This window comes from Amphiprion ocellaris, chromosome 2 (assembly GCF_022539595.1).
Source record: "Amphiprion ocellaris isolate individual 3 ecotype Okinawa chromosome 2, ASM2253959v1, whole genome shotgun sequence".
Taxonomy (NCBI): domain Eukaryota; kingdom Metazoa; phylum Chordata; class Actinopteri; family Pomacentridae; genus Amphiprion; species Amphiprion ocellaris.
In genome coordinates this window covers 2,702,083-2,724,444 of record NC_072767.1, presented here as the reverse complement: position 1 = coordinate 2,724,444, position 22,362 = coordinate 2,702,083, and the positions used below count along the sequence as shown (strand labels likewise).

General features: G+C 39.2%; 2 protein-coding genes across 4 annotated transcripts in view; both read left to right on the top strand.

Annotated features, from left to right (window-relative positions):
* Nucleotides 1–4,582, top strand: part of rxrgb (retinoid X receptor, gamma b) — a 32,706-nt gene extending 28,124 nt beyond the window's left edge. For all 3 annotated transcript variants that reach the window (XM_023277553.3, XM_035951642.2, XM_055017896.1), the window contains exons 7-10: nucleotides 166–298; nucleotides 1,948–2,039; nucleotides 2,302–2,407; nucleotides 4,046–4,582. In XM_023277553.3, the coding sequence (XP_023133321.1) occupies nucleotides 166–298; nucleotides 1,948–2,039; nucleotides 2,302–2,407; nucleotides 4,046–4,193 (479 nt within the window). In that variant the 3' untranslated portion in view covers nucleotides 4,194–4,582. The remainder of the gene's footprint in view (nucleotides 1–165; nucleotides 299–1,947; nucleotides 2,040–2,301; nucleotides 2,408–4,045) is intronic.
* A 2,649-nt stretch (nucleotides 4,583–7,231) lies between these two features.
* lmx1a (LIM homeobox transcription factor 1, alpha) lies at nucleotides 7,232–20,314 on the top strand. Its single transcript, XM_023277566.3, has 9 exons — nucleotides 7,232–7,411; nucleotides 7,505–7,552; nucleotides 7,916–8,096; nucleotides 13,877–14,097; nucleotides 14,773–14,948; nucleotides 17,525–17,602; nucleotides 17,984–18,065; nucleotides 18,379–18,627; nucleotides 19,779–20,314. The coding sequence occupies exons 2-9, from the start codon at nucleotides 7,525–7,527 to the stop codon at nucleotides 19,919–19,921; spliced, it is 1,158 nt and encodes a 385-aa protein (XP_023133334.2). The 5' UTR covers nucleotides 7,232–7,411; nucleotides 7,505–7,524; the 3' UTR covers nucleotides 19,922–20,314.
* Nucleotides 20,315–22,362: the final 2,048 nt, after the last annotated feature.

Here is a 22,362-nt window from a genome sequence, read left to right as displayed (position 1 = left end):
TGCTTTACATGTGTATTTGTTCCTGCTGGCACCTCTTGGCCAGGTCATGTTTGCAAAATGAGAACTAATTCTCAAACATTTTACCTGATGTAATAAAGGTCAAATGAAAAAATTCAAACATCTCTGATGAGCTTTACTTACTTACTTTTTCTGTTTGGCATCCAGGCTGGAACGAGCTGCTCATCGCTTCTTTCTCGCATCGCTCAGTCACGGTTAAAGACGGCATCCTGCTGGCAACAGGTCTGCACGTCCACAGGAGCAGCGCCCACAGTGCAGGAGTGGGATCCATCTTTGATAGGTAGGAAACATGATAAATAAGTTGAGTTCACACAGCTGTAGGTGTTTACAGGTGGAAACATGGAGTGAAATGAATATGCCAAACCTGTATGAAATGATGCAAAAAAAACTGCTTTGTTACTGAATTTAGATATATTATAACCATATATACAAATATGACCTCAGAACGCCATATTTTGCTCACACACCCGTCTGAGAGCTCTGCAGCCACTCAGCTGCTTCTACTGCAGCCTGCATGGTGAGGCATTTAGGGAACATCGGTTAATTCTAACATCTATGGATAAGTTATTGGGAAGTGTGAAAAACTAAGAAAGCTGATCGGTCACCGTTTTCTTAGTTGCAGTCACTCGTACAATTTTCTGGTGGTAATAAAGTCCAGTTGAACACGTTTGTGAGAAAACTGCTAATGATTTAGGGATAGGGTGTTTTTTCTGTTATCAGTATTCACATTTTTTTTGACCGATTATCAATAAATTAAATGCACAACTTCAGGTGTGATGCAGCTTTCTCTCTCTGTGTGCCGTCACTCTGTGGTCTCAGAGATGTCTCTTAAGCAGAAAGTGTAAAAAACTGAACAACAAACACAAGCAAAATCCAGGAAATTATCTGCTCTCATGGAGGCTAATGCTACGCTAATGGCTAGCGGCCACAGATGAACTTGAAACAGAGTCTGGAAAACAATAATCATTAATGCTTTAACCCTTGTGTCGTCCTGCGGGTCAAAATTGACCCATTTTAAAGTTTGAAAATATGGGAAAAAATATATTTATTTTCATAGTGAAACATTTGATGTCCACATTTTAAACATTTTTGGGAAATCTTTGAATACTTTTTGGTGGAAAAAAGATGTTAAAAATGTTTCTTAAAAACATTCACAAAAAAATCAACCAAAATCCAGTGAAATTCGCTGGATTTTGGTTGATTTTCGTATGAATGTTCTTATACAAAATATTAGAAGTTTTACTGATATATATGGAATCACTTTAGATATTTTTTGATTTTTTTGGAAGATTTTTACTCATTTTTTGAAAATATTTACAAGAATTTTCTTGCCAAATTTGGGGTATTTTTTTTTCTTTTTGATAAAACTTTTAAGGGAAACTTTTAAGGAATTATTGGAATTTTCTTCCTGAAGATTTTGCAAATTTTCTGAAATTTGGGGAATTTCCTTGCTGAATTTTTTGTTTTTTTTTTTTTTTAGACCAAGAAACAATATTTTTTTGGGTGCCCTAAGTGAAGACAACAGGAGGGTTAAGATCTGGACCTTAGTGGGGAATAAAAGTGACAGAACAGTGAAAGATGAGTAGAATAGAGAGGAACAACAGACATAACTGCAGGAGACAAACTGATCAATCTCAGTGGATCCCACATAAACAGAGGACATAATTGAATCACTCCTGTTTCTATTTTACATATCCAGCTATAGTCACCGTTATTAATGAAGAAGCCTAGGTCTGAATGATAAGTTCTCTGCCATCGCATGCTGTTAAAATATTACATTTAACATATATCGGTTCCAAATATCAATTTGCGACCTTTCTTGATTAACAATAATCAGCACTGGTATCGACCCCAAGAGACCTGGTCAATCCTTCGTACACATATTTTGGTTATTGATACTGACGTTGTTATTCTCTTGATTTCCTACAGAGTCCTGACAGAGCTGGTATCTAAAATGAAGGATATGCAGATGGACAAGACGGAACTGGGCTGCCTGCGAGCGATCGTCCTCTTTAATCCAGGTCAGTCTGCTCATCTGTCGGCTTTTCATGATACCATTGAATACAGCAAAACAATTTCCTGAGGAATTTCATATTTGTGTTGCAGTTATCAGCCCATTAATTGTTTTGCTTTCATTTTCTTTTGTTTTATGTTTTTGTGATGATCCCCTGCATTTGTGACGTGATGCTTTCATTTCTGTTTTCAGCTCAGATAGGTTTGACTACTGCAGGTATACAGGTGCTGCTTCGTGGTCCTGTTTGACTTTGACTGTGTTTGTTTCAGACGCTAAAGGTTTGTCAAACCCGCCGGAGGTCGAGGGTTTAAGGGAAAAGGTCTACGCTTCGCTGGAGTCGTATACGAAACAGAAGTACCCAGACCAGCCTGGCAGGTAGATGATCCATCACATTACAACACCGATCAGTGATCAACACCTGTGTTTAGCTGCTGCAGTGGAGGTTTTAATTTTACACAACATTAGTTCACAGCTCTGACTTTAGTAAAACACTCTGACTCTGCTACAGCAGTGAATTTAAATGGATATAAGCTGATGGAGGTGTTTGGTATGATCGTTCCAATTGATTATATTTATTGACCTTTTGAGAGCTGAATGAGAACAATGGTTACTGGGAGATAAAAGCCCACATTTATACTTCCTCAAACGCCATCAGAAACACACCATAAACATCACTGTGCAACATTTTAATTACTGAAAAGTACAGTAAAAATCAATTCTTATAGCAAATTATAAAATTCTGCAAATTTTACTGTGTGGCTTTATACATATGTAATATATATGATGACATTCAATTTATCAGTCAACATATAATTTACTATTTTTCTGTTATTTTACCAGCTATATTTCTGTAGCTTGACAAAACACAGAAAATCTGTAAAATAACAGATTAAAAATGATTTACAATATTTCAATCCTTAATTTTTCTTTATTTAAAAAAAAAAAACAAACATCAAAGATCTCTAAAATATTTTTTTTCTTAAGGACATACAGAAAAACATGGTGTAACTGTATGCTCAAATGGTTTTTTGTACTTTAGTTTCCATTTACAAAAATACAGACTTTTGATGTAGACATTATTTACAGTTTGGGCCTGTTTTTTTAAGCTTAATCTGTAAATTTCTTGTTTTTTCTATGATTTTACTAGATATCAGTTGTAATATAACAAAACATGGAAAATCTCTAAAATAACAGTTAACATTTTTGAAAGATTTGCCATTTTTATTTCCCATAGCTGTAAAATAACTGTACTTTTGCTAAATAAAATACAATGAAATTAGAGTAACTTTACAGTCAGACATTGTAAAAGAAGGCATTGTGTAGCAGTCAATTCTTTAAAAAGTCACACAATATTGTAAAACAATTTTAATTTTCAACAGTACAGTTAAAACGTAAATGCAGCAGTTTAACATTTCCAGTTTTAATGTTTCATTCATTTTTTAAATTTATTTTTATTGAAAAATATGACACATCAAAGACAGAAAGTTAACATTTCAGAAAAGGAAAATTTGACAGATAAATATCATAGTTTTTGTTTTGTGCATCACCAAAAAAAAGACAGAAAGCCACACTAAATAAATGTTTCATTCTTAAGTCATTGTATGTTTGTAGTTTCATAACAAGTAAAGATAAGATAAAGAGACTTTATTGTCATTGTGCAGAAGTACAACGAAATTTGTCTGGAAGAACACGACAATTAGCAGCAGTGCAAATAAGAATAAAAATAGATAAAGATACTCTTAAAAAATAAAAAGAAATAAAAGTAAAGTGGTTGGTGCTGATAAAGTGGTGAAATGTTGAAGTAGAGTTCTTATTGCACAGATGAGCCGGGAGGGGAGAATATCTGTAAACACCTTAATCAAAAAACTAAACATGAAGAAGTTTAAATAGTCTCTGAAGTGCTTTGTTAATGGAGCACGTGTTGAGTTGCTCTAACAGCTTTAAAACTGACACACAGCTTGTGTTGTTGCTCTCTTCATCTCACGTATTCGGTTTTGTTTCCATCTTTTGCAGGTTTGCTAAACTGCTGCTCCGCCTTCCTGCCCTTCGCTCCATCGGCCTCAAGTGTCTGGAGCATCTGTTCTTCTTCAAGCTAATCGGCGACACACCGATCGACACCTTCCTGATGGAGATGCTGGAGGCTCCGCATCAGATCACATGACAGCAGTCTCCCCCTTCCCCCTGTACATACTCCCACTGCCAGCGATATGAAGATGGAATTAAACAAAAAGAGACTTGATTGAAATTGTAAAACGACATATTTTGTACCAAGAAAAAGGAAAAAAACAACCATGTAATTAAAATTTTAAAACGATATTTTAAGGAGCAGGCGTGAGACGGAGTGCGCTGTCAAAATGAATTCTAATAGAGCTGTTAACAGATTTTTGTAAATAGATAATTTCAGGTGTTTGTTTTAAAAGCCACGCAATGCAATTTGACAAAGAATCATATTTTATTCAGAGGAATTGTATAAAAAAAAACAGAAACCAACCCTGCATTTCTTAAAACGCATTTGAGAATTCTTACAGAATAAAGTTATTTAAAATGAAATGTGTTTGCATTGTCTGTGTTGTTATTAGCTTCTTCTTCCAGATACGTTCAGGCCTCGTCCAGCAGGTGGCGTCCACAGAGTGTGAAGAGACAGATGCAGCTTCCCAGCATGTTCAATGTCCATCTGTCTGTGCAGATTCCTGAATCCTCAGAGCTGCAGGACTCAGCGTCCGGGACACATTTCACCTCATCACCGAGAGCTGCGATGTTGTGAAGACCGCTGGAGGCGACGAAGTTGCAGGGAAAATGGAAAATATACACCGAAAAAAAGGATAACAAAGGCAGGACTAGGCTGGAATGAGCCAATATGTTGGAATATGTGGAGAAAATTGTAGCGTCAAGGTTTGAGAAACATCAGAGAAGATGTCAAAAAATGTAAATACTCTAATACACTGTTCTTCTATTTCATCACAATTCCTACTAGATACAATCAATCCCCGTTCATTTTCAGGTCTTTTCTTGCATGATAGTGGCCTTTCTAAGCTTAAAATAGCATTGAAATCATGAAACTGGTCTGAATAAATCAAAAGAAGTGTTTTTAAGGTATACTGATGTAAAATTTAGACTCTACAAATAAAATTCCTCTGTTTTTTTATAAGAATATACATGTAAAAGCTTTTATTTACTGCTAACATTAGAATCGTGAAGTTTTCCATTGGTTTGACCAAAAGCAACAAATACTTCTAATGAAATATATAAAAATGGAAGTGTACTTTAGAGCAAAGGCAGTTAAGATTTCTAATTTATGTGCACTGTCTGCTAATGCAATTATATAGTAGTTAACAGGAGTAAAATAAAGTATTGTGTGTCTAAAAGGCTAACCAGCTTTCTTTTTGTCTTATCTAACATCTGTGTTGCAGCTGAAGTCAGAGCAACACCAGAATCAGAAATCACATAAAGTTTGCATGGATCAAAATGACTGATTCCTTTAGGGGGCTTCTTTCCCATGTAGAAGGGCAAAAAGGGAGACAACAAAAGTTGAAGTCTGGATTGAACTACACACTAAATTCCTGCACACTGGAAATATTTCTACTACTTTTAATTACTTCTATGATTCCCTGGTTTTGCTACACTTGCTTTAATTTGACTTGTAACACTGACTGGCAGACGTTTGCATCTTTTACCCTTTTTATCCTTCTTTAAAAATTTTATACATGTCAGTGTTTACTGCCAAACACCAAGTCCCATTCCTGTGTGTGAAAGTCTATATATTTTACTTGTTTTATTTTTTAAAAAGAAAATAGACATTGTTCTTAAGAGGGAGCATCTTACCCAGCTTGCCCGATATTAAAGATTCTAAAGACTTAAAGAACATTGTAACAACATTTACAACACTTATGTCTACTGACTTGCTATACTTGCATTTTTTTCATCTTTTTGTTCTTCTTCTAAATGTTTATTGCACATTAGTGTTTACTGCTGCAGAACAAAACATCAGGTTAAATTCACTGTGTGAGAAAACCAACTTGACAATAAAACTGATTCCGGTTTGTTTATTGCATTTGTTAATACTAATACACTACTATTCAAAAGTTTGGGGTCACCCAGACAATTCCATGTTTTCCAGTTAAACTCCCACTCTTATCCATGTGCTAACATAACTGCACAAGGGTTTTCTAATCATCAATGAGCCTTTCAACACCATTAGCTAACACAATGTAACATTAGAACACAGGAGTGATGGTTGCTGGAAATGTTCCTCTGTACCTCTATGGAGATATTCCATTAAAAATCAGCTGTTTCTAGCTACAATAGTCATTTACCACATTAACAATGTCTACACTGGATTTATTATTCATTTAATTCTATCTTTGTGGAAAATAACCGCTTTTCTGTCAAAAATGAGCACATTTCTAGGTGACCCCAAACTGTTGAACGGTAATGTACATATTTTTAAATTCATATATTTATTACATTTTTTTTAAAGGAAAATAGAAATTGTTCCTAAGGGGTCTTAATATCCCAGCTTATCCAAAATAAGATTTAAAACATTTTAAAGTATTTTATAACTTCTTTTTTTTTAGATTTTAGATTTTTAACTTGTCTTTACAGCAAAACATTCATCATCTATTGTTATACTTGCATTTTTTAATAAGCTTTTTATCCTTGTTTTAAATATTTTCTAGTATTTTCTTAGTGTTTACTGTTGCACATTAAAAGAACAAGAGAAATTCATTGCATGAGTGAACATACTTGATAATAAAGTCCCTTAAGAAATACTTACTGTACCATGTGTGTATTTTTTTAAGGAAATAGTAGATTTTACCACACTTTATCCAGCATTAAAGATGTATCGAACATGTTAAAACATTAATTTAGCATTTTAGATTTTTTTCTATCTATCTATCTATCTATCTATCTATCTATCTATCTATCTATCTATCTATCTATCTATCTATCTATCTATCTATCTCCTCAGAATGTGACCTTTTAACCTGGATTTTTAAAAAAATGCCTTCATGTTTTTAGTGCGACTGACTTTGTGGCATTTAGAGAGAGAGACAGGCAGACAGACAGAGGGTGAGAGAGGGAGACAGGGGAGGGAGGGAGGTAACCTGCACCTGCACATCCACTCCCTCTCACTTTCTGTCTCTCTCTCTCTTTATGTTTCTCTCTCTCTCCTTCCCGTTCACTCCTAATAAGATAATTGACAGTCAGCCTGAAGCCCGAATAGTCGATAACTGGACTCTGAGTCTCTGGAAGCTCTGAAGGACAAACTTTGATGCGCCGAGCAGCAAGTTGCAGCAGGACTTTGAGCTCCGGAGATGCTCTCTGAAGGAGCCGGGAAAGAAAATACTTTACTACTGTGAGGAAGCTCGTATTTTACAGGTATGTGCTCTTTTTATTCAAATACACGGAGCGTAAATTTTACTTTTCAAAAAATATCTTTCTTTAACTAACTTTATTCCAAACGTTTCGCAGTGTTACTTCAGAGAACTGCAATGGTGGATATACCGGCTATATCTTTAGGTGAGTAGAAACTGGTAATTACATATCAGAATGCTGCACATTTACCAAATACCGCATGCGTAAAAGTTCTTTTTACGCAAGCGGTATTTGATTTGTAGCACCACCTTTGGCACATTGCTAACAAGAATTAAGAAGTTAAACAGTTTGGTTCATTCCACAGTCAAACTAAATTAAATACCTGACTTGTCACTCTAGTTTTTAAATAAAGAAAAACACTTTTTACTCACATTTCAAAGAGGTAAAGTCGCACCAGACTTCAGCCACTTCAGTGCCAGTCGCAGCCAAATTAGCCACTATTCCAGCTGCGCCCTGATGATTGGAAAGGTGAAGCTAATTAAAGGATTTTCCCTCCACGTTTTGCAGCTGCGGATCGCAGGGCAGTGTGTGCCGGATGCCACCGGCTGATCCGAGACAGATTCCTGCTCAGAGTCACTGACGGCCTCTGGCATGAGGAGTGTGTGAGGTGCGCGGCGTGCGGGGACGCGCTCAGGAACTCCTGCTTTCTGCGGGACCGCAAACTTTACTGCAAGCGGGACTATGCAGCGTGAGTGTACAAGTTTTATTTTGTGTTAGTTTATTTTTTTTTTCATCACTGTTTGATGCCACATGTTAAGTATTTAAACTACTTTCTAACACGAGAAGTGAAAATTTTCTGCTTCATCCATGTGACCAAAGAGGATTTTACGCACAGCTGTTTTGGAACAACTCGCACAGAAATGCAACTTAAATTATTGCATATTTGTGTATAAAAGTATATCACTATTTAATTATCCCAAATTAACCTCGCGTGAAGCTTAAGTAGATGCATTTTTACTCTAAAGCCTTTTTAAACATTAAAATCTGGTAGTAAAGGTAAATTGTAGTAGGCCCTATCTGCACATTAATCCAAATTATAGAAAAAAAAACATTAAATCCCACTTCACTCATTTTAATTTTGTGCAAACTAACTACTATATTTAGTTTGAGTGATTTTATATATTTTTGGGGGCCAAGGGAGCAGAAATCATCACTAAGCCAGTTTTCACAACAGAAGCCTTGTTCAGTTCTGACCTTGACTAAGAATGTGTGTGTGTGTTTGTGAATATATCTGTGTGTGTGTTTTGGGGGGTGTTTGTGTCCAAAACAGAAAGAAAACAAGTGGTTTCTGATAATAGCATTATAAATGTATCTATTCCTGGTTATCAGCACATATGTGTGCATTTTATGGATGATGTGTAGTTGTGTGTCTATATGCTGACTTCCTGGAAACTTGGCTCAGAGAGAACAAGGTGACTGCAGGAGGAAAAGGGGAGGCGAGGGAGCTGGAATGTAAGAAAACTATTGTATAGTACATCCACACACACACACACACACACACACACACACACACACACACACACACACACACACACACACACGCACACACACACGCACACACACACACACACACACACACACACACACACACACAGTACCACAGTCACACCTTCACACACAACCAGGGGTAGAGCTCAACTGACACATTGTCAAAATGTGTTAAAATTTTGAGGCCCATTGGCGTGGCAACTGCAAGCTGGGGACAACATATGGTCGCCTCCACCTCATCCCACCCCCATCCAAAAATAAAAAAAATAATAAAAAAACACATATCACCCTCCTATTCGCCCACCACCTCATCCAGTCATTCTTCCTCCAAATATTCTCTAAACAAGAGCCAAGATTGGAAAAAAAAATCCTAAAAGGCAACAGCTTGCATTATTTCTGAACAATTTAAAGATGCCTGTAGTGCCAAACAGGCCTGTGTAAGTATCTGTGAGAAGAACATCCTAAAATGCAACGTTTACCCAAATCTAGCATTTGATATTAACTGATTAACCAAAAAATGTCCAAGTCTGCTCAGATAGTAGCTCACAGGGAACAGAGCAGGACTAGAGGTAATTAGGAGCGTGGAGCCATATGTCAGAAGGTCTGGTGCGTCTCTACAAAGCGACGGCGAGGCTGGTGTGAACTTATTTTGGGGGACGGTGCGCTCCATGAGCCCTGGCGTTATGTGCCGCGGCATCTGGAAAGCTCCTCTCACAGCAGCCCCTGTGTCCAGCGATGGGACGACGCCCAGCCGACCGTGAGATATCTGACCTGACCAATTAGCAGGAGGCCTGGTGCCAAGGCTCCGCCCTCTGGACTGGCTGTCCTGTCTGGGGTTATGACACCCAGATAATCACACATGAGCACCACTTTTTGTCCACGATGAGGGTTTTAAAAGCTGTGCCAGAGTGTTTTTCCCCTTCTTTCTCCCCACCTCCTCCTCCTCCTCCTTTTGAGGAAAAACTAGTGTGATTATTCCATACTGTGACAACATTTGTCTCTTACCACATGCTGCATCGTCCGTCTGAATCTTTGTCTTGTTTTTACCTTTATTTGTGTGAAAAAAAAAAAAAGAGTGCCAGCCACCAGGTTTGTCCTGTTAAAGGAGCAAATTCTTCAGTTTTAAGTCATTAGTGAGTCAGAGAAGCTGCAACCAAAAATTCTGCTCATATTGTTGTATAGCTATGATTATATGTTAGAAGTCATGTGTAGATTTACGCAAGAATATAAGCGTTTGTATATATATATATATATATATATTTTTTTTTTTTTTTTTAAAAAGGACATGTCAAGAATTAGGAATAACATTTTAAAGATGGGATCAGCTTTTATTAAAACTGAAATTCAGCCGATGACAAAAAAATTATTTAAAAGCGTAAGATTAAAAAAAGTCAGAAAGACAGATGGAAAGACCAAGCAGTAAATAAGATACAATAAGATAAGTGCATTACATAACTGTACTACTGTATTTAAATAAAAATACGTACACATTCACACTAAAATTCATAAACCGACAAATATTTTTGGACATTATTCACAATGAGCTGCCTTTTGAAGACATTTTGCATTTTTGAAATGAATAAAATCCTTTTGGATGCACGATTCATACTTTAGCAACATTCTGGATAGCATAAATTTTAAACTTAAATCTTTTTTTTTTAAAAAAAGTACTTTTTTTCAAGATTAATTATCAATTAAACACTTCTAGCTTTAACAAAGTGCAGATTTTCAGAATGCTAACACACACAATCAGTATTCATTAGCTGATCAGTGTAAGTTAAGCAGCTTTAAACTCATGCATGAGAATGTAAACGAGTGAAAATATGATTTAGAGGCTCAATGATCAGTAAATTTTCTTTTCTTCAGCTAAATTCTGACAAATCTAAAGGCTGACTGATTTTTGTGTTTGTAACAGGAGATATTGCACATATTCACAAAAACAACAATGAAGACTGCGGCAAAACTCATCAGATTAGTGAATTCCTCCAACACTGACATCTTAGAATAAAGCACTGCAGCTTTTATAAGTTTAGTAACTAATAAATAGTAAGTGGATCTGTTTAGATGACTGGATTGAGTTACTTTAGTTTAGCAATTCTCAGTAAATTGTGATCCACATTTAAAAGAATGGCATTTAGATAGTGCAGTATTTATGTTTATACTCTCCTACCTGACCTGCAGCAATCACTCGATGCAAACAACAGCCTGTACTGTCATTTAATAACATGCAAATTCCCGTCTGACCCTGTGATGTTTAGGTTGGCTGGACTGTCAGTAGATTTAGACTGAACTAAACGGTTCAGCGGGCAGCCGGACCGGACCGGACCGGACAGATCAGCGGCGTGACTGGCGGCGCACTTGACCCACAGATCTGTATCTGATCCTCGGCCGCTGTCGGTGTGTGTGTTGAGCAAATGATCCAGGTTAACCTGATCCAGAAACAGGATCTGTGTCTCTATCTGTTTGCCCGACTGCCAAAGGTCAGCGCTGAAGTCAAGGCAGGAACAAAGCGAGGAGGAGGAGGAGGGCTGTGAGGGAAAGAGTGTGTGCATTTCTGCTAAACACTCATCTTATCATACAGTGCAGCTGCCTCACTCAGAGTGTGTCGGTGTTGAGGAATGCAGGGTTTTGCTGACTTATTCCTCTGTGATGATCTTGTCACTAATTGCCAGGTCTAAATCCAGCGTGACTGAGTGTTCCCGCTCTCCTGGCGGCGGGGCCTCTGGACCAATCATGTCAGCGGAAACTCTGAAATATTAAACACCTCGAGCTGCTCCATAAGTATGGGAGCTACTCTTACCTTTGCATTAACAATGCTTAAGAGTACCGGCGGATGATAACTGGACGAGGCGTGTAATGGAAAAGCGATTCCTCGAAATGATTTCCTCCAAACATTAAGGCCCGTAGCTTGTTCTCCGCTGACGTCCAGCATTAGCATCAGACATTAAATCGAGTGCTTTGCTGCATCACGGAGACCCAGAAACATTCCGGGTATTTCCTCGTCTGAAGTATTTGGTTGATGCATCTTGTGTTGCCACAGGAATGCGCATACCGCAGACGGTATGCTGGCCATATTAAAGCACATACCGCTGAGGCTGTGGGGCAGATGACGGGTCAACCAGCCCCGACTGACTCTCCTCTAGCTTCTGGGAAGGGCTTTACCGTTGCCATAGCGACCCCAGAGCAACGGGAAGAGGTCCCAGCAATGTTTGGCTTCAGGATGTTGCAGCTCCGGACCTTTTAACAAGCACACCTCGACGCGGGTGTTTGCTTTATGTTCAGACTGGAGTTTTGTTTGCATGTAAATATTTTCCTAAATTTCCATTTGAGATGAGGCTGAAAGGAAGACAAATGCAGCACTTTTATTTAGAAGTGAAGCTGAAATCTTTGTGTGTGGATTCACTGAAATCACATGCTGCTAATGTTGTCAACTTTAACGCCAAAATTACTAGAATTTCTGCTAATTGTACTTATTTAGAAGTGTTACAAATGGTTTGAAAGAACATATGACACAATATGAACATCAGCTCATCTGGATGTCACTAAAAACATGGAGACAAAACATAAAACATCAATTAAAAATTTAGCACTTTTTCTAATCAAACACACATAATTGTTGTTCATCAACTCACGCCATAGCTGGTTAATATTAAATACATTTATATTGTTTTCCATGAGTACTTCCATAAATCAGTATTTAAAACAAAAAAAAACTCAAATAATTATATCACTTAGCCACTAATATTCCTCTTTTTTAAGGGTTAGACACACTGAAAAGACAATTGTTGGACCAATTTCAAGAAATTACTTCAATCAGTAACATCCAATTAAATGAAGTTTATCCAAATTAGGTTAACAAATTAAATTACTGCCACTTGTTCAAGTTAGATCTATTTAAATCACTTGATTCCTCTCAGATTAACAGTTTGCTGCAACTTAATTTCCAACTCAACAATTTTAAATATTTTCTGTGCCCAAACCTAAAATGCAAAATTGGATTCTTGTCATTGAATTTGCTGTTCTGTCCTTTTCTTTACTCTTTAATACAACTTGAAGAAAATGGTGTTTGAGCTAGAAGTCCTGACATCAGCTAAGGAAGTAGTAAACTTCATTTTAAACTGTCACTGACGTTAGATCACTAGTTTAAAGGGACAAAGTGTAATTTCAACTTGATAGAATCACAAAGCTGACATCACTTCCACTGCTGCTCATGTATAACACTTTTTACAGTGCAGCAGCTGCAGAAAAGGGGGGAAAAATCTCAACCCAGTGACATATGTGGGCTCTTCTTCTCTTAGGTGAAAACAAAAAAGGGGTAAAAGCTGTCATTTCTCATGCCTCTGTGCTGACTGGTCTGGTGACCCAGTCAGGTCTGCAGACAAACGCCAGCTCCAGAATGATGACGCATCATCCTGCGTGACAGACCCAAAATGCGGTGGTGCCAGCCAGCGGACAATGGTCCCGCTGCTCGGGGGCTGGCTCTGCCTTTGTGCCGCTCTGGTTAAGCAGACTTAGGGATAATTCCACGGATAATTCCTGGGACCGGCGGCTCAGTCTCTCCCACCGGGAGACCTGATTCCCCCCCTCTGCCTGGAGCCATGGCCTGCCGAGAGCTTTTCTCCTGCGACCCCAGGAGCACAGCCTCGGACACGGCAGCCGGAGCCACGGCAACAGTCTCCGAGGCTAAGCTCAGCAGTGCTGGTTGCCAGGCGCTAAGATACACACCGCCAGGCTGAGGGTATGTGTCTGAGCGGCTGGTGGAGGAGGAGGAGGGGGAGGAGGAGGTGGAGGTGGAGAGGGGAGAAGTCAGGCCGGCGGTGGTTCTGAGTGACAGCTCGACTCAGCAACATTCCTCAAGTCAAACAAGCATTTTTTTCTCCCCTCATAGAATCTGAGGTGTGAGGGGTCCTCAAGCGTCCGAATCAAACAAAAGCACGACTCTCTGGCTGTTTACTGAGCTCTTTCTGTTTGTTCCTGCAGCCTGTTCGCGGTGCGGTGTGGAGGCTGTTCGGAGGCCGTCTCGCCTGCAGAGCTGGTGATGCGTGCAGGAGCCGCTGTGTTCCACCTGCGCTGCTTCACCTGCAGCGTTTGTTCCTGCCGCCTGCAGACCGGAGAGCGCTGCGTCCTCAGGGAGGGTCAGCTACTGTGTGCTAGAGACGACTACCACCAGAGTCTGGCCAGTCCCACCTCCTCTGACACAGGTACAGACCCAACACGTTGATCCTGCCAACCAGCATGTGCAATAGCACTCCTGTAGACTACATGAAACATGCAATAGCTGCTCAGGGTATTTATGACTAAATAATGTCTGCTTATTTTATCTGATCTCTGCTGGTCATATTTTTTGGCTTTAGCTTTTTTTATTTGCAAACCTGACTGAGCAACACAGAAAGAATTCCATTGCACTTGTACTGTAATGTACCAAATGCAAATGACAAGCTCTGTTCTATTCTACTCTACTCTATTCTATTCTATGATACTTTGCAGTTTAAACATATTTCATTTTATTTACCACACATGTAACAGTTTTGAGGCAAAACTGGGTCAAAACACCCATATTTTAGTTTTTCATGTAATAACATGACATTATTATAAAAAAAATGGCTCAGAACACTCATATTTGACCAAGATTTGATTCTTATTATGTGTTATTCCTGCAACTTTGCTTTTAAAAAGACAATACGATATGAGGATTTTAATATTTATGAGTACAACTACTTTCCCATCTACTCATAATGAAATGAAGTTACATTCTGCCACTCTGTGCTGTCAAAGAGCATTCTCAACTAGAAGGGAATAATGCATTAGTTGTTTGTTTTTTTTTCCTATTTCCCAAATCTGTTCCTCACTTTATGTCTTGCATTTTAACCCACAAGGTAAAAGTGAAGATGATGAGGAAGAAGAGGAAGAATCTGGGAGGGTTTCAGGCCGACAAGTTCGATCAGAAGATGTGGATAGCAAACGTCCCAAAAGGCCTCGAACTATTCTGACAACTCAACAGAGACGGACCTTTAAAGCCTCGTTTGAGGTCTCATCCAAGCCTTGCCGAAAGGTAGAGAGCTTATTTTGTGTTTAGAAAGTTATTCCTAGTAACTGTATGACAATATACAGACACAGAGTAGAATTCACTATCCAATGTTGAACTGACGATTTTAAAAATAATAATAATGGTTCTTATGAAGGCCCTCAGGTTCTTTAACCCTGTAAAACCCACTGTTGCTGAAATACATCAGCTTTATTTTTTTATATTATTTTCTGTTTTCATATATCTATATCTATCTATCTATCTATATATATATATATATAAAAAAAAAAATTGTGTTCATTTTTTTCTATATTTGTTTTATAGATTTATTTTGTTTGTTTTTTGCATCATTTTCTTCTATATTTAGGTATATATGTGTGTGTGTGTGTGTGTGTGTGTGTGTGTGTGTGTGTGTGTGTGTGTGTGTGTGTGTGTGTGTGTGTGTGTGTGTGTGTGTGTGTGTGTGTGTGTGTGTGTGTGTGTGTGTGTATGTTTGTTTATTTTATTGATTTTTTTTGCTCATTTTTTGTCTATATTTGGGTCTTACATGATTAAAGCACCACAACTAACTCAAAAACCTCTCCATTTACCAGATGGTTCTTCACATACTGTCTGTGGTTCTTTAAAGTACTGAATGTTCTTTAATCTTATTATACTTTATTGGTTTGGTGGCAGGTAATAGCATAAAATAAGAACTGCAACTACTGATTATTTTCATTTTTAATTGAGTTAAAACTGTGAGAAATGTCCATCACAGTTTCTCAGATCCTAAGTTGGCATCTTGTAACATGTTGTTCTGTGTGAGCCAACAGTGCAGAACTCAAAATATTAAATTCAATTCAATTCAATTCAATTTTATTTATATAGCGCCAATTACAGTCAAATTGTCTCGAGACGCTTTACAGAACCCATATGCCTGAACCCCCAGAGCAGCCCTAAGGAGACAGTGGCAGGAAAACACCCTTTTAACAGGGAAAAAAACCTCGAGCAGAACCCGGCTCTAATGTGGGGGGACCCATCTGCCTGCTGGCTGGGTGGGTTGAGAGGGACAGAAGAGGTAGAGAGGTAGAGATAGAGGGGTAGAGGTAGAGATAGAGGGATACAGATAGAGGGGTAGAGATAGAGAGGTGGGGGGGTGGGACACAAGGACCATAAAACACAGCCACACATCTGAAGCATCCAGCATCCAACTCTGGGACCAGGGACACTCAGAGAAAGGACACAGAAAGAAACAGAGTGAATGTAATGCAATAATGGTATATATAGTAAATACATAGGTAGTTAGAGAAGGGCTCAGTGCATCCAGAGAGGTTCCCCAGCAGTCTAGGCCTATAGCAGCATAACTAGGGGCAAACTAAAGGGACGTCAAGAGGGGAAGTCAGTTGTCCAAATGAAAACACCAGCTCACCCCGTCAGGGTCCCCCAGTCAGCCCTAACTATAAGCTTTGTCAAAAAGGAAGGTTTTAAGCCTGGTCTTAAAAATAGAGAGGGTGTCCACCTCCAGAACCCAAACTGGGAGCTGGTTCCACAGGAGAGGAGCTGATAACTGAAGGCTCTGCCTCCCATTCTACTTTTAGAGATTCTAGGAACAACAAGTAAGCCTGCAGTCTGAGAGCGAAGAGTTCTGCTAGGATAATATGGTACTATCAGGTCTTTAAGATATGATGGAGATTGGTTGTTAAGAGCTTTATATGTCAGAAGAAGGATTTTGAATTCTATTCTAGATTTAACAGGAAGCCAATGAAGAGAAACCATGTACATAGTAAAATGTACTATAATGGAAAGGACACAGAAGTTCTTACATTTGAGTTTTTTTTTTTTTTTTTTACAATTTGCAAAATAGAGTCAGGTGAGTCCAAGAACTATCATAAAAAAGTTTCCTTAAAAGAACAATTTTTTTTGCTAGTTTTATTTGCAGAATCATTTATTTTGCCTTAAGGAATACATTTTTTTGTTAAATCTTTGATGCACCTTTATAGTTTTTTTTCTAAAAGCTTCTTTGTGGAGCTAAAAATGGCTCCTCTATGATGTTTTTGTTCCAGTTAGCACCTTTATTTTAGGCTCTGCTTCACAGTGTATTTTTTTTTTCAATTTGTAGCCAAGATTCTTACTTGGAAAGACTGTGAATCTATTTTAATGCCTTAGAAATTGGCACAAAACAGTAGACTATCAAAATTGTGATTATTTTAATAGTTTTAGGTATTTAATTTCATTTTCCAAATGATCAGATTCAAACATTTGACTAGCAAATATTGCAGAATATAGACAGAAATGTGCAATTGTGTCGTGTCAAAATGAAAAAAAATCCTGGATGTAAAAATGCATTTTATATCAGCTTGGAAGTGTAACAAGATACTGTAATGCCTCACAAAACAAACCCACCTTTAAAAATCTAAAAGTACACATATATCAAAAGTAGTTTTTATTGTTTTCCCAAAAAAGAAATATCACAAAGGCTCTTTCTTGCCACCTTTTCTCTGTTTGAGGTGGATTTCTGTAGTTTTGCTGTTTTTTTAACCTTCAAATGACCTTTTCTTTTTATTTTCTAATCTTTGTTCCCTCCCTCTCTGTCTCTCTCCTTCCCTCCTGAATCTTAATCCAAGGTGAGAGAGACCTTGGCAGCAGAGACTGGTCTGAGCGTCCGGGTTGTGCAGGTCTGGTTCCAGAACCAAAGAGCCAAAGTAATACAAAGTACACACACTCAGACACACACATACAGTCATATGCACTGCTAATAAAAGTGCTCTTTCTGCACCGTGTTTGCGAGCCAGAGTGGAAATCAGCCTGGTTATCTCTTCATACAGGAAACTGATGACATCTCACAGAGAGATCATTGTAGATTAAACCCAATATTTCCTCACAAAGTGGGCTCATGTGCGGTTTCCCTCCCTCACTGACAGATGTCCTTCACCTCACTGTTAATACTTTGCAATTGAGCGAACACACTCATACGCCTGGGTGGTAGAGGGAGAGGAAGTTGGGGGTTTTTTTGTTTGTTTTTTTTTACAGTAGACCTGTATGTACTGTACACGTTGCTTTAAAGTCTGCATGCATGTTTTTAGATGAAGAAACTGGCCCGGAGGCAGCAGCAGCAGGAGCAGCAGCAGACTCAGGAGCAGCGTGAACATCCATCACATCACACAGGTATCACACTGCAGGGAAATGTGCTATTTAGTGCAACAAAACTCTCAAGTATTCATGATTTTTCTCTGCATATTATATGTTAAACTCACCCTTTAGGTTAGCTTTGATCCAAGATGTTGCTTCAAATTTCTTTAAGCAGAAAAAGTGACAAAATTAATACTACAAAAGCACTAGATGGGGCTGTGAAGGCCACAAGAGTATGTTAACAGGATTCTAAATAATTTACAGCAACACCAGGAGAACAAAAGCTCATCGAAAGACATAAGCACACAGCACTAAGTGTGATCTCCTGTGGGCCTCCTCTGCTCTACAGCACCCTCCTGTGGCAGTTTGACCTCCGAGATGAAGCGAATGGGCTCCTCTTATGCTCATATTCAGCAGCAGCAGCAGCAGCAGCAGCAGCAGCAGCAGCAGCAGCAGCAGCAGCAGCAGCAGCAGCAGCAGCAGCAGCAGCAGCAGCAGATGGGAATCACCACACTGGAGCAGCAGGACTGGGACAATGACCCCTTCAGACAGGGCCTGACCCCTCCTCAGATGCCGGGAGATCACATGCACCCGTATGGTAAAAGACCTCAGCGCACTGATGGAGAATTTACACTTTATGCTAAACCTCTTGCAAAATTAAAGCAATGACATACGATGTGATGATGATGTTTCTTTGATTAACCCTGCAGCGGTACATTGTTCATCTCAATCCAAGTTTGTCTCAACATTACATACCTAGTTTTTCTTTCTTTGTCTCTGCAAAACATAGTGCCTTTCCTTTGTAATCAGGTGCCAAATAAACAGTTTAATTTGTAAAAAAAATAAAAATTGGCTTTAGGGGAGAAAAACTGAGCTTCTAAAATGCAGCTAAAGTTAAAAAATACAGTAATGAGATATGATTTGATGGCATTATTTTTGTGATATGAGATTTTAGTGATGGTATTAGTACACTCTTCATCTGAATCCAAGTTTCTGCATTATGGCTAAAAACTAAATAACTTGCCTTTTCTTTTCAGTCAGGCATCAGATTAAAGGTTCATATGCTAAAGTATTATTGGCTTTACGCATTTTTGAAAAATGTACTTGCATGTAAAGACAAAATTTGCAGAACAACTGAAGTTTCAAGTTGTTGGTGCAATTTTTTAAAATAAATTTTCAGATAAAAACATGTGAAAATGTAATGCAGCCTGATCTGAAACTGATGAAAGTACCAACAACCAGCTATTTTTAAGAGCTTATCTTTACAGTTAGTTCATTGCATGGCTTTTATGTTGGATTTGATGACATTATATTGCAAGTTGTCCATCTATTGTTCAGCCCTTTACATCACCTCTAACTTATGATTTTACCTAAACTGGTAATAAAGTGATTCAAGTTGGGAAATTAACAGAAGAATAAAATAGGACAGATCTATAGCAGCTCATTACAAAAGGATTGCACTGTATAAAAGAGCAAGATTACTACATGTGAGGTAAGATGTACAAATAGTGCAAAGTGCAGGTGGAGAGGAAAAAAGTAAAAAATTCTGATATTTTACAGCAAGAAATTGGTAAAGTTGAGGCGGAGATGCTGGATAAAGCTCAAAAAAACTGCAGATCTTACAGAAAAAAGCACTAGTCTGTCATCATGTGGTGGCAGATTTAACTAGATTTACGTGAAATGTCTGCAAAGTGCTCCTACCAGTTCTCTGACCTCATCCTAATTATCCATTAATCTATGCTGTTGTAGGTTTCAAGGGCCTGTATGGTGACATGGACAGGGACCCTCTGTGTCACATGGCTGACAGCGACTGCCTCTCTCTGGGCGACTCGTCTCCGCTCACCCCCATCGACCGCCTCTACTCCATGCAGGACTCTTACTTCACCTCCTGAAGGGGGAGATCGGACTGAAATCTCCCTCTGCAACGTGTCACATCATGTATCTCCTGGAGGTGGTTAAGTAAGCGGATGGCTGCACTGTGATACCAGGCAATATACCACATTCACCTCTATACAAGCGTGACTCCACTACTGCCTGTCATGCTTTACAAAGCCTCTGTACAGCATCTAAAGTGTCCTGTGTATGTCTGCATGACACAGTCAGACCTCCCTCACTGAATGTTACATTATGAGACTGCATCTACTCGTGTAAATAGCCGTTTGGGTGTGTGTGTTTGTATTTATTCTCACTGTGTGTGTGTGTGTGTATGTGTGTGTGTGTGTGTCGTTACACACTTGAATGAATCGTCAATAATGCAAATATAATAAATATGAAACAGTGATGTGAAGACAAAGTGCAGCCTGGTTTGTCAGTGAGGTATTCATGCTGAGGGTCACATTCGGGTCAGGTCCATCCTCGGTGCTTATCGGGCCGATCGAGGTGACGGGTCAGCGAGACATCTTCCCCTGGCTGTGAGGTGGATCATCAGATTGTAAAACTCCGAGGCCATGACAGCCACATGGGTCAGTGGCAGGTAAGCATCACATCCACGCCGCCGTCATCAACGCTCACATTGTGCTCCTCGCAGTCAAAGGCTCTCGCTGCATTTTTCTGCCTTTTCCTTCCTCCAGTCAAAGAGGATGGGAGGCGGCGGCAGTGGAGGAAGAGGAGGAGGATGAGGAGGAGGAGGGGGACCACCCAGGCGCAGTGCCCAGCTGGAATGCACCAATCCTGGGAAGGCAGAAAACCCAGGGAGGGGGCTACCAGACAACGGAGGGGCTGAAAGCTGTGTCAGGGGAGAATGCCCAGGGTGACACGGAGATATGAAGCCCCACTGTATGGAGCGCCTCCTTGCCCCAGCCGTGAACCCTCTCCTGGACCCATCTCATATTTCCCACTATGAAATCAGACCTTCCAGAGCAGAGAGCGCAAGTCAATGGTCAGGAACAATCTAACTGTCTGTCACCATAGTACGCCGCTGCCAGCCAGAGCCAAAGAAGTGTGCAGCCGAGTATACCTACAGTATCCAGAGTCTGTTTTGTATCTGTGTCTGTATCTGCTCTAAGTGTCTACTGGCATGTGAACGTGTGTGAGAAGCCGCAACACTCTTTGTTGTATCATAATGCATTTTCTTGTATCTTTAGGTAGATGAAGGGAGTGAGAAAAAACTGACTTAAATATCAGGGATGGAAGCCAAGCTGGTCACCTGCAGGGTCTTTTCCCTTCCCGTCTGCAGGTCTGTGCGCAGTTGGTGTGCATATATGGCTGCCAGCAGCAGTGGGTGGGATGAGAAAAATAATCAAACCGTGATCATACGGTCGCAGCGGGTAGCAATAACCTCATTATTATTCTGATGGTAGCCAAACAGTTTCCTGTCAACAGTTCGGTTATTTATTGCAGCCTCCATGCCAACCGCAGGCCACAAACCCTCTGTCTTTTAACTGCTATAATTGGCTTCACGCTGCTGTAGCGCCAAGACAGATGCACACGCTTTACTGAAGATACCACAAAGGCTGTTTGCAGCGCATACAGAAAATCTGGTGGTGTAATATTGGTGCACATAGAGAAAGATTTTATTTAGTAGATGTGGCCATGCAATGGAAGTTTCATACTTGCATTGCATGGCCATATCCACTGACTTTACAGCTGTAAATTTACACCTGAATTCACAGGGGTAAATGAATTTACTCCAGTAAATACATGCTCTCTTTGAATTAGGAGAGCCTCAAAGTTATATGTATATATTTGTCAATTATGTCAGCTCTATTATCAAATGCAAATTTTACAGTTTGGTTTTATATTTTTTTGGTAAATTGGGATTTTGTTTGCCTTTCTGCTTGCACCAATAATATAAACCATTTGCACAAAACACCACAGCAAAAAAAGAAATTTTAGGTAAAAAACAAACAAAACAAAAAAACTCTGCAATAATAATAATAATGTTCAAAATAGAACCCCAAACTCTACAAAGCATGCCTGAAGAACCTTTCTAACAGGTTTCTTAAGGCACCATTTTAACCAGTGGCAAAAGCAAAGAACCCCAACAGACACTATGTGAGATATGAGACTATGTGTGAGGTCAAGAATGACGCCTCTCCCTTGGTTTTGTACAGGCATGCACAACCTTCACATCTGGATGCAAGGGATCAGTGGATGCACACAGATGAACATCTGACAAGGTGCTATTATAGTGACTTGATACAAAGGAAATCTACTATGTGAAATATGAGAAGTTAAACTTCGCCAAGTAGATCTAACTAGTCGTGTGGCAGACACTCACTTCCTGGAATCTAAAGTCAAGTCGCTGATAACACATTTAAAACAAGAGCTGTTATGCCAAAGTGATCTCCAGTAAAGAGATATGACTGGAAATACGAACTATCTAACAAGTGTG